Source organism: Cryptotermes secundus, unplaced genomic scaffold (genome assembly GCF_002891405.2).
Source record: "Cryptotermes secundus unplaced genomic scaffold, Csec_1.0 scaffold247, whole genome shotgun sequence".
NCBI classification, from domain to species: Eukaryota; Metazoa; Arthropoda; class Insecta; order Blattodea; family Kalotermitidae; genus Cryptotermes; species Cryptotermes secundus.
Genome location: NW_019740656.1, coordinates 1,604,373 through 1,617,514, shown reverse-complemented (window position 1 = coordinate 1,617,514; position 13,142 = coordinate 1,604,373). Strand labels below are relative to the sequence as shown.

The 13,142-nt window shown below is 41.0% G+C and overlaps 1 protein-coding gene across 3 annotated transcripts in view; it reads left to right on the top strand.

Moving 5' to 3' along the window:
- LOC111872409 (golgin subfamily A member 6-like protein 22) overlaps positions 1 to 13,142 on the top strand; it is a 57,681-nt gene that overhangs the window by 42,616 nt on the left and 1,923 nt on the right. For 2 of the 3 annotated variants that reach the window (XM_023866275.2, XM_023866276.2), the window contains exons 2-3: positions 8,394 to 11,285; positions 11,733 to 13,017. In XM_023866275.2, coding sequence (XP_023722043.1) covers positions 8,484 to 11,285; positions 11,733 to 12,269 — 3,339 coding nt within the window. In that variant the 5' untranslated portion in view covers positions 8,394 to 8,483 and the 3' untranslated portion in view covers positions 12,270 to 13,017. Of the gene's footprint in view, positions 1 to 8,393; positions 11,286 to 11,732; positions 13,018 to 13,142 lie in introns of those variants that run through there. The other variant, XM_023866281.2, reaches the window with a different exon arrangement.

The window sequence follows — 13,142 nt, the reverse complement described above, 5'->3', positions numbered from 1 at the left end:
AGCCGGGCCGCGACCCGGTACCGGGCCCATGTCTAACAGAAAAAGAATATACCGGGCCGCGGTCTGACAACGGTTGAGAACCAGTGATCCAGAGCATTAATTCCCAAACCGGTCGCCAAGGGGGAGCGAGCAGTTCCCAGGGGAGACGTGAGATAGCAACTTTTTGTCAAATTCTGTTGAAATATTCCTTTTGGCTGTATTTATTCATCTGTTCCATGAGAACCCGTCCGGATACTTCCGAAGTCACAGTGATTAGATGTCAACATCTGTCAGCATATTCACTGCCAGATAAAGTGCACCCTGCAGCATTTTCATATCAAAATCTTGAATTGTTTAGTCACAGTCTTCATATGGCTCTATGAGATTGCGAGTTTCTGAATCATGAGCAGTAACACATGGAAGAAAACGCTTTTATTTATATCGATAAAACTGACGAGGGCCATGTTGGCTTAGTTAAAACCAAAATGGGAGCCCCATTTTAAGAATTTTGGGAACTAAAACTGCATGGACTAGGCTGACGATCGAGGATTCGGAGTTTTGTTTCCGGCAGGAATAAGATATTTTCCCCTTCTGCACAGCGCCCAAGCTAGAGACCCATCCAGTCTCCTATCTAATCCGTACCAAGGATCTCTCCGTGAGGTAAAGAGGCCCGGGCGTGAAACTGACCCGCGCCTCCATCTTGTACATGGAGCTATACCTCCACCTCCCCCCCTCTGTCTTCATGACGTCGTACTTACTTGAGCACAGAGCCGGCTTTACCTTTACTTTTACGAGTGTCAGATTTAGTATTTGGAGTGGGGTTTGGGCGTGGTAGGCAGAATAGCTGCGTCTTCTGATAATCGAACTCCGGTTGTGACGCTTGTAAGGACTCGCTGACGTATCCCTTCTCGTTCCGATTTACTAGACGTTGTCGTCAGGAATTTGTGCCACTGCGATCTTATGGGAGTTGAGATTGCCGTGGCGGTGAGTGTGAATGGGATGTGATGCCGTGTAATCTGGTAGAAAGTTCTGGCAGAATACATGACATCAGACCCAAGAAAATATTACTCAATTTGGGTTTTGTAGGATTTGGGGTTCTCAGGCCGGTGATTATGAATAGTTCTATCTTCTGGGATATAGCGCACGCTTAAAGTCAACCGACGTTTCGAAGGAACATGTCGCCTCCGTCTTTAGCCTAGAAGAATAAGCCAAGCAGGAAGCTAGCGCGAAAGCAGATTGCAAACTTGGCTTAGTTTCCGATCAAGATAGTGGAGGCGATATATTCCAGCGAAACATCAGTTGAACTTTAACTGACTACACGGCGTTATATCCAAGAAGAGAGAACTATTTTTATTTGGCTTTTGATAACAAATTTCTGTTTCCATATTTGCATAACGCCGTGAGATATTAAGACTGGCTCCAACGTAAATACATTTTCCCTCCCACTCGCTTTTCTTTTTTTTTTTTTTTTTTTTTTTGCCAGTCAGAAAATGCGAGTGATGATATTTCAGTAACGCCTTTCATCACGTCACGTGACGTATTTTAACAGGCTTAAATGTATAAATTCTGTTTTCTTTTAATTTGCCGTGTTTGTGTTCCCTTTCCAGTGTTCGTTTCTTTCTAAAAACCCGAAGTTCAATTAACTTTTCTTTTTTTCTTATAAATTCAGTTCGAACCTCGCAGGAAACACAACGAACACAAGAAACTTAAGGCTGTTCATTCTGGAAACCATGCGAATGACATAAATACACTCTGTGGGCAAAATGAAGGCAGTAAAATTGTCCCCACTTGTGAAAGGTGCATAGATTCCAGGCACATATTTTCTATGTGATTGTGAGGCCGTAGCTTATTTAAGATTTCGTTCACCCGGGCCAGTACCTTTTGGAACTAAGTGACTTGTATGACGCCGCCATAAATAAAGACCCATGTTTCATCCGAAGTGTAAATTAGTGGGAGGGGGGGGTGTTGAGTCCAACTGGGTCCACTCAGCATGGCGGCTACTGATTGGCCTATTGTACCTGCCTCGGGTGATTATAATGATGGAGAATTTGGTGGAATGAAGATTGGCAGGGGAAACCGAAGTACTCGGAGAAAACCCGCCCCAGCGCCACTTTGTCCACCACAAATCCCACTTGACCAAACCCGGTGGGAAGCCAGCGACTAACCGCTTGAGCTATGGCGCCGATTAATAACGGGTTAATCAAAAGGGGAAGCACAGTAACTCAGTGATGGTCGCAGTGCTAGGGCCGGATTATAATGGCCCACCCTTACACATTCATGTCCCCTGTGATTAATTAATTAAGCACTATGCCATGAACATACGTGTATATGGGGGAGTGGAGGTATAGCTCCTCCATTCTTGACCTCGGCACTAACTGATGGTGAGTGGTCAGTTTCAGGCCCCTGCCGCTCTACCCCCAGGGAAAGAACTCCCAGTACCCGTTGGATAGGAGGCTGGGTGGACCCCAGAGCCAGTCTGGACAACGCTGAAAAGAGAAAATTCTTGACCCTACCGGGACTCGAACTCCGACTCCTTGGCGGTCCAGCCCGCAGCCAGTCGCTATACCGACTGCGTTACCCCGGCAGATAGTGCATGCAGTAATCACTGTGCTGTTTTGTGTACAATCATATTTATGATTTTGAAGCAGAGAAGATGGCAGGAATACAGCAATGAGTTTCGAGTGATTGTTGAAATCCTCAGGCTGTGTAGTTTATACGTAGTCTTGCAACCCGTTTCATATTGATTACTCAGTGTCGTTAAAAACACTGGGACCGAAAACCACTTTTTCATAGTGCGTTGCAGCAAAACTAAACATGGCTTCTACAGCATGTCGTAATGTTAACAGTTCTGCCTTCAGCTGTTTGTAGTCGCCCACTTTCGCAAACCCGCAGAGCCCGTACCAAACTCGCTCTGCCCACCTTGACTGCTGAACCAATTTCAAACAAATTTCTTACTTGCGAGTTTGATGGGTGACCTGGTTGTGGAAGCGTGGTGTTGGTTGTGGTGTGTGCATTATGTACGCAGGTTGAAGTGTTATAAGTATGTTTAGGCCGCGCCATAGCTCAAGCGGTTAGTCGCTGGCTTCCCACCGCGGCGGCCCGGGTTCGATCCCGGGTCTGGTCCAGTGGGATTTATAGTGGACAAAGTGGCGCTGGGGCAGGTTTTCTCCGTGTACTTCGGTTTCCCCTGCCAATTTTCATTACACCAATTTCTCCACAATCACCCTCACCTATCATCTGGGGCTGGTACAGTAGGCCAGAAGTGGCCGCAGTACAAGGGACTTAGTCCCACCCCAATAGCAATAAAAAAATACTTGCGAGTTTCAACGAAACGTCTCGATATCTTCGAATAATACTTAAAATCAGTAAAAAAGGAGTACTTTACTTGAAGACCCACATGCGTTTCTGCTTGTGTCTAGAAAATAAGAGGAAACATGGAATTTGACAAGTCTCAAGGACGTGACTCCGTGTTATTTCGTAGAATGTTACTAATATTCCAGGCCGCGCCATAAGCTCAGGCGATTAGTCGCATGCTTCCCATCACAGCGGCCCGGGTTCTATCCCAAGTCAAGTAATGCGAGAATTGTGATGACACTGAAGCTGGTTTATTTCGGGTTTTCATGCCAGTTCCCATTACACCAATTGCTCCACGTTCATTGATCGTCCTATTTTAGACGCTGACTACAGCGTCGCTATGCAACGAACAGTATCCGACGTTTCGGGAGAATCTGATGCATCAATGAAATGTGGCGGTAGCAGATTCCTCCGAAACGTTGATGACGTTCCACCACACACCCAGGAGACGGCAATGTTCCAGGTACACAGTCTTTGAGGCAAACGATGGCCTTGTATAATTCCGGCTTTCCTAAGATGTAATATCTGCTTTGTAGCAAACTTTCTGTTCTCCCCTTGACCTGGCCTGGCGTAATCGCGTAACTAGTGTTGAATGAGACAAGGATTGTCACGTGATGGGAGTTCAACCAATCAGTGTCAGTGTTCGTACTGCTGTTGTATGTTTTCGCTGCAGCTGTCACACAACTTTACAAAATTTTAGTGAAATTAAAGTGTTTCGTTTCGCAATTTGTTTGTAGTGAAGTTCTACCGCGTCTCTACAAAAGGGAGGCGTATGATGTAACCGCTGTTAGTGTGCAGATGACAGCCCCTGCTAACCGCGGTACACAAAATGGCACTTGTGATTTCTGACCCACTTACGTTCGTAAACTCGGTTCGAATTTGCTTCTGTTATTCGCATGGGCAGTGGCTTCAGCCTTTCAAATTTGGAAGATGAAATGACTGAATCATTATACATAATGAACTAAGTGGAGCACAGTCCATTTTGAGAAGCCAACAGTTGTTCAGCTTGTCAGCTCCCCAAATTCTATGGAACCCGAAAATTCATACCGTGTTCACAAAAGCCCACCACTGGTCCCTATCCTGAGTCAGATGAATCCAGTCTTTCTGTCTCGTTCATGTGCTCTAATATTATTGTCACTATTTTTAAGTGATTATAAACGGGATTTGGATTGCTAATGGCATTTACTGAACACTTACACTCATAACTGCAAATAACTACGTCAGTCTCACTAACTCACATACTCTAAAGATCCCTGTAACTACAGCACACATAAAGTTTTCTCAGTCTTCCATGGCCGTTGCTCGGTAGAGGCTTCCAATGGCGGACGTCTCCCTTACTCTGGGTTCCTGAACTTCCCTGACCTCAGGCACAGCAACCCGATCACTGACTCTGCTGCTTATAACATCTCGGCAGGAGCCACACAAAAACCCGTTACTCTGTTGCTGTTTCCAATTGTTACCCTGCCGACGTGCATATTTGCGAAGCCGTTGCTAAGTAATGGCTGTTGTATAGCTGTTTCTTTCGCGATCGTTGCCTACCAACGGCTCAACATGCCACACTATCCTCCCGCATACGTCTAGGTATTCTGTGTGCTACGAACACTGCAAAATATGAACATTTTTCAAACATTGTAAGATTTATTTCGCATTTTCTTACTGAGTTAAGTCTACAACATGAACATTTAGTAGAGTATTTATGCATAGGTCACGAAGTAGTTCAGAGGGCTAGGTGCTGGATTTCCACTGCGGAGTCTTGGGTTAAAATCCGAGTCGTATCACGTGAGATTCATGGTGATCGAAGTGGCTTTGGAGCAGGTTTTTCTTTTAGTTTTTTCAATGTTTCCTTGCTAATCATCATTCGACCATTGCGCCATACTCACCTGTCATCATCGCCTAAGTATACAGTAGCCCTGATCAGGCAGCACATTATCACATCTTATCTTCGTCTCTGACCAGGCGCTTGGTTATAGAGTGAGAAATTTTGTTTTTGTGTATTTATATCATACAGCAATTGTGCCACAACTTGCCATGCGTTGCATTTTTCGAGAACAGGTGGAGGGAGGATGAGGAGACGATAGAAGATAAAGAGAAGAAGAGAACATAGAGGGAAGGGACGAAGAAACAAAATAAGACGAAGGAGGACCAAGAGAATAAGGAAACGTGCTTTTGTAAAGAAATTTAAGAACCTTCCGTTTTTAATAATATCAGAGACCGAAGAGGCTAGTGTAAAAGTAAAGCTGTAGACTTATATGCGGGGGCGGGGATGCTCGGTTTGAATTTCGACCGAGACACCGGCTATCGTGACCATGATTTTCGTGGTTTTCCTCAACCCCTCCCAGCAAATAGTGGGATAGTACCTCGTTCAGGCCTTAGCCACTTCTTTCCAAATTATCAGTCAGTCTGCTATCCGACACTATATAATCTCATTAATGAAAGTGTCATTAAATAAATTTACGGCAGAATAAATTAATAACAGGGAAATTCTTGACGAGCTGAGCAACTGAAATTTTCCTCGGATGCCCGCAGAATGAAGTCAGTTGGCCAGACAGTTAAGTTAGTGGAATGCTAAAGAATTCCTGCATAGACAAAGCTGCTGTCAGATGAAGACAGTGATGTCTGTGTTCTCCACATTGCAGCAGTTTGAAGCTACAGTGCGCTCAAACATCGAGAGAGTGTGCGCGTTTTTCAGCGCTGATGACTCATTCCGCTATCGGCAGTTACAGCAGCAATCTGTGAGAAATGTTGTATCCGACTCACGCTGATTCCCCGGTTTCCTCAAGGATTGAACGCCCTGTAGTACCACTCGTTTCGCAGGCGTCTTGCGCTTTCAGGAAGGGGAAATTTCAAAAGGCTTTCGCCTTGGGAAATGGATGATGCACCTGGACTCCGTGGTGCTTTGTTTTGCGTGACGATGTCAAACATTACCCCTGACTTTGGGAGAAAGACAAAAATTGCGAACATTTGAAACCGAAGCCCTAAAGTAAATGTTCGAATTGGACTCACTGATCCTTTGCTTTCTTAATAATGTCGTTTAAAGAGGCAGTTTGAAAGCGATATCTGAGAGGAAAATATGATCAATTGTAAAGAGGTAATGGACTGCAAGATAAGAGTAGTGACCTATTTAAAAGCAGGATCTCGGTACTTGTCTTGAGAGACAGAAAAACGACTAAATATGTCACGATTGACAGTAATCCTGCCTTGACCCGAAACTGCCACATATCAAATGCAAGTCTGTAGTGTTAGAGCAATACAGATACGCTTAGATATATGAATATCGTAGATAGAGATGTTCCTTGTCACGTGCTAGTTTCCATTTTGATATGTTCGACTAATTGAGACCAATTTCGATTAGTGGGACTCATTTTAAGGTGAACTGCTTTCTTGCCAATACAGAGAGGCAAGGTGAAAGAAGGGACAGAATACTGTGAAGGTGCTGTAAAAGGAATGCCAGGAGAAAAATGAGAATTCTGTTCTATTGATATGTTTTCTACCCTCTGCGCCATTTGTGGAACACAGCTGTCACATACATATATGAAGTGGTTATGTTGTTGACAAAACTAATAACCAGGGCCCGGATTTTGATGACCTGAAAATATTCAAAAAATGACCTATAAAATGACCGAAAAATCCAGAAAAATGACCTAAAGGAGAAAACAGAGAACATTTCGCTTCCATGTTATTCACATTTCAGAAAACATATGAAGAAAAATTCCCTAAAATGGCAAAAAATGACAAGAAATACCCTTAAAAGTCCAAAAATTTACCAAAAAAATACCGCAAAAATGAAAAAAAGACCTTAAACCTAAAAATGTCAAAAAATGACAAAAAATTACCTGTAAAATTTACATTTCTGTAACCAGCAGCTCATATCCGAGACTTATATATTTAAGAGCATCGCATAGGTACAAGGAAAAAAAGATGACATGTCATCAAAATCCAGGCCCTGCTAATAACAAATGGAGATATTTCACTTCTCAACAGCATAAATATCTTTTGCATTAATTTTGTAACACGAAGTAAAAATGTTGCAAAGTTACTTCTCTGCATAATTAGACCTTTCAGACCCTGAAGCCACGGCTGTGTTGGCAGAATATTTCAGAAGAAAAATGGAGGAGGAATAGAAGAAGAACAAAAAGATGATGAACAGGATAAGGTGAGAGGAAGATAATGACTGAGAAACAGAAGAAGCATAAGAGGAAGATGAAATGAAGGGAAAGGAAAGAGAGAATGGGAGAACAAGAAGAGAAGGTGAAAAAGAAGACATGGGGAAGAGATGAAGACCCTGTAGGAAGAAGAAAAATAATTTAATTTAATTTTTAAAAGGTAAAGCTCTCCCTGTAACAGGCCATGGAGGCCCATAGGGTTGTGAGACGTCGCGGCTCCCACATTTTCTAGACAACCGGCTCACAGATGTCGGTGAGATTGTCAGCCTTACGTGCCAGCCGCCTTTTACCCCCAGGAATAATCCTGGTACTCATTTTTGTTAGAGACTGAGTCGACCCCAGGCCCATAATGAGGCTGGAAGGATTAGGTAAATTGAAAAATCCACGTCATTAGGATTCGATCCCGCGATCTTCCAGCCTGTAGCATAGTGTCTGAAATAACTAAGTCCAGTCGTCCAGTGATTGAGGCCAGCTCTTTCTAAGGGACCCAACAGAATAGGTGTTTTCCCTCACCTGAGGATGGAAACAGATCCAGTTTCCGAAACGTCGTGTTTTTCTTAGTTATCTTAGAAACCAGGACGATGGATAAAGTCCGAAAACCCAATATCTCTATGAACTAAGGTACCGCGTGCCCCTGTAATGTATCGATACAAACAACAATAAAATTCCTGTGATAATTGTTTAGTTCAGTTCCGCAGATATTTCAGATTCTGTTGATTAATTTTGAGATGAACTATATAAGCACACAGGACGATGAATGAAAGAATGTTACCTCACCATTCTGGTTCATTTCACGGGCAAACACGTAAACACTAAAAAGATATGTCAGTAAGTATTCTGGTCGTGTATTTGAACATGTGTGTGTGGAATTAAAATTTGGTTTCTATTGCATTTCAGAATGAGCAGAAAAAGAGTGATGTACACTGGTACATCAACCACACTCTTTGCTCTGAAGAACAGGATGTAAGCAGGCACTGAAGAGGGAGGATGGATGAGGGCAAGAAATCAGATGAGAGAGGAAGAAAAGAAAGTAGCACTAGTGGAGAAGAGCCAGACAATAAAGGAGGGACAGTTGATGATGAAGAAGGAACAGATCCCACAGACATAAATGGAAGGGGGAAAGAGGTGGAGGAAAAGCCATTTAGAAATCCTGAAAATGGGAAATGTCATGATAGAGAGAAGTGTGAAGACAAAGAAAATAAGAAGGATGATATAGAAAAGGAGGCTATAAGTGAAGCTGAGAAAGACAATGATGGCAAAGGAACAAAGCAAAAAATCAAAGAAAGAAAAGAAGATGAAGCAGAAATGTCTGTATACAAAGATGAGACTGGAGAATGCAAGGACAAAAGTGTGAAAGAGGGAAAAGAAGAAGTATTTAAGGATGGAACTGGAAATGAGAAGGGGAGAGAAGTATTACAGGTGGCTGATGATAAGGCACATGAGACTGAAGTTCAAGAGGTGATTGATAAAGGTAAGGTAGGTTTGAAGATGTTTCCTATGGCATTTCTGCCATCCAAAGAGGGGAATATTCAGCTGGAAACTGCAGACCACACAGTTACAAGAAATAACCAAGACCCAGTGACATACAAAGAAGAGGCAGGCATTGAAGTTAAAATGGTAAGTGGGAACACAATGCAATCCAATAACCAGGCAACATCATCAAAGGATATAATAATAAATGAACAGGGTAAGAAAACAAACGAGATACCCAAAACCGTGGAATGTCCTACTGAGGCATCACTGGACAAAAGCCAGAAGGAATACGCCACAGACAAATCCATGCGAACAGACAGTGGAGACAGTGATAAAGAAAAGAAGAAACAAGACCTCGAAATATCTGAAAATATGAATAAAGAAGTGGAAGAGGGAATGCTTACAGAAGTAAACAAAGTGAAGCCGTGTAAAGAACATGACGTTACAAAGAAAGAGAGAGAAATGAAAGATGGTAGAACTGTTACCATATTTAATAACGCAGTGCATGGTATGGCAGATGTCGAATTAAATGCCAGTGTAACTTTAGTAAACAATGAAGTTTGTCACACACTGCAAAAGGAAGCAAAAAATCGAGAAGACTTATCATTTATAGATGTGGATGAAGGACCGAAGGGAATGATTAAAGCTACCCAGGAAGAGAAAAGTAAGGATGAAGCAGGAGAAATGTCTTCTTCAAAAGAAACAATGAAACACTTAGTTTTGACTGAAACGGCTACTGACAAACAAGAGCTTTGGAAGACACATGAAAAAGAGGAGACTGAAGCTAATAGTAAAGCAAATGAAGAACTCAACATAAAAGACTTCAATGATACAGAAAAAGGAAAAAGAGAAGAATATGAAAATAGAGAACAACAAAAAGAACCAAATGATGATGAAAGAGTGTTAGACTTGGATTATAAGTCAAGTTTTATGGTAAAGGTAATTCCAGAATCGTCAGCACAGAAATCTGTAGAGAAAGATATGGAACACAGTCAAGAGAAACAAACATGCACATCTCAGGAAACAACTGTAAAATTAAATGAAAAACATATAGCCAAGAATAACAAGATTCTAGCATCTGAAATGATTCTACCACCAAAAAAATCTTATGAAAGCGATCAATCACGAGGTATTCTTGATATGTCAGTCACAGATAAACCAATATGTACGGTGTTTCAGGGAACAGTTACAAGAGATGCAAAATGTGAAGAAAGCATTCAGCGATCTGATGTCACGCATTCAAGTCAAAATCAAGAAAATAACAAAGTAAAGGTTGGTAATTCATTCTCAACAGAGGCTGCTATAAGTGATCAACTTAAGCAATTAGAATGTAAATTTCAACAGTCTATACAAGAGAAACCAGCACCCTTGAAGCCACAACCACTGAGACAACAAACACAGCAGAAGGAACAAAAGCAACAGACACAATTACAAGAAAAAACACAAAAGCAGCAACAAGAACAAAATCAAATGAAGCAAAAGCAACAGAAAGAAGAGAAGATGCCTGCACAGCAAAATGAACAACAGCAGAAACAACAGAAAACACAAAACAGACACAAGAAAGAAGAAAAAGAACAAGCTGAGCAGAAACAAGTACGACAGACTCAGCAACCAGTCAAGCAGAAAATTGAGAAGACTCAAAAGCATGAAGAGAAGAAATGCACACAGCAGAATCAGCAGCAATCAGTAATAGGAGAACAAGTAAAAATCCACGAACAAAAACTAGTGGAGCACAAAAAACAAAAGCAACCACAGACAAATGAAAAATCACAACAAAAACAGCAAGAACAAATGATAAAGAAACAATTTAAACAAGAAATAAAGAATGAAACTGAAGAACAACAGTGGCAACCAGAACAGAAATGCAAGCAACAACACATCCAGTCACATAAGCAAGAAAAAGAAAGGGACTCAAAGACGCAGCCGAAGCAAGAAAATCAACAGCAACAGCAATTTCAATTAGTAAAACAGCCCCAACAGGAAACAACACAGAAAAATCAATCAAAATGGCCACAACAAGAACAGAAGCCAAAAGAGCAGGGACATAAGCAACCAAAACAACAGGTACCAAAGCAAATAACACATGAACAGGAAGAAGAAAAGCAGAAGCAACAGAGCCGGCCAGACAAAGGGCACCATCAACAAGAACAACAACCAACACAGCAGTCTGAGGAAGGTGAAGATGACAGTGTCCCAGGATGTGGAGGAACACAAGGCAGGAGTTGCCCTATCTACTTTGGAGTGAAAAGTTACCTTCACCATTTTTATGATTCTGCCCCAGTTAAAGATTCTCAGCTCTATGAAGATTACATTGAGGTTAGTCACTCTTTTGCTTGTAGAATAAATGCCAAGTTTACAGAAAAAGGAAACTGTTTTTTATTATGGAGAGAGAGATTCAACAGCAAACAGTAAAATTATAATGCATTTAAGTTTATTCACCCAATATTTGCACAGTGGCACTGGCAGATATCTTGTAAAACATTCTGTTGTTTTCTATGTTCATGGTAACCTATAAATTAAGTTACCAGGAAGCTGCAGATGGTTAGAATTAAGTGTCAAAGGATATCAGGACAGATTTCTTTTTACTGATAATGTTACACATGAAAGATATACAGGTAAGATGAAACATTATAAAAAAATGCATCTCATTGCATACATTGGTAAATTTTGTGCCTGACACCATTGTAAGTCATCATCTGGTAATCATAAACGAAATACCAGTACATATAAATCCAAGATGCTAATTTATTTCTGATGTTACAGGAAGATGACTTTGAATATACTGTGGATCCAGTAAAACACCGAGGCTGTCGTAAATGCTGCCATGGATTTTGGTTCCGTGCTGGACTATGGGGAGGAATCAACCTTATGTTAGTTGGAGTCATTACACTCCTAGTAGGATATTTGACACCTCAGCGTGAGATGATTGTAGGCCATCATAATAACTTGGAAATATTAGATCGTACAGCCATAGCTTTTAATCGCAGACTTGAACTCTGCCGTCTTGCTGGACTTGCAGTGTTTTGCTGTGGAGGCTTGGTCCTTCTTATTACTCTTCTGCTTTCCACATTCTTACATATTGGAGGCCATAACAACAACAATGGGCATTGCTGCAGTAATAATGCTTACTATGGCTATGTTACAACATCTTTGGTAGAACCATTCATTGCAGGTTCTCCTGTATCAGCTTCAGCAGGTATCAAGATACCAATCACAGAAAATATTAAATCAGTTCAGCCACCACTGTGGCCAGATATTGCCACTGTCAAGGATGGTGCAATTGTGCCTCACATGCCTTGAGAAATGTCAATACAACAGATCCTACATGAATCAAATTATTTTATAATGAATTCTGAATAGAAATAATAAATTATTTTTGGAATTCTACTCATTAATTTAGAAGTTCTTAAAGGAATTATGAATATAGGTATAAGAATGTTGATTTTTTAAACATTTACATCAGGTTGGTATGAAATGGTTTAATATTTTTAAAGTTCTAATTAATTATTTTCAAATATTCATTGTATTCTAATAATGATAATTTGTATTCTAATAAATTGCACGTTATTTTTATGATAAGGTTTGTACCATATTCATAAAGGTAATCCAACAAATGTGTGCATACCTTTACATCAATATTGTGGATTCTTATGTGGGATGTCAATGCAAATAATTTACTTGCAGGGACTCCTTATTTAATTTATCTATGGAGTCAAGTAGGCATAAACTCCATCCAAATCACCTAGTCTTCCTCATATACTCAAAATAGTATTATTTTGAAATGTATACAGAAAATTAATTCAAGCTTAAAGAACGGAATAATAAGAATTATAAATATGTTATAAGTGTGGACCAGAATCCAGCATTTATCCAGTTTGTGACATACTCCACATTCTGGAACTTGATCATCCATAAACTTACTCCTAATCTGAAATGTATTTGAATCTTTCACTTGTTACGTGCCATCCAAATAATTTACAGCACGTTACCATTTTGCTATATCTTTATGATAGACACTGTCAGACATGGTCAGACACTTTCTTGAGTGCTGGGGGGCGGGGGGGGGGCAGGAATATGCATCCTCAATTGANCCCCCCCCCCCCTTTGGAAAACTTCTGGTAGCTCCCATGATCGCTACAACAAGAAAATAACAATGGACAGCCTATATGTTTA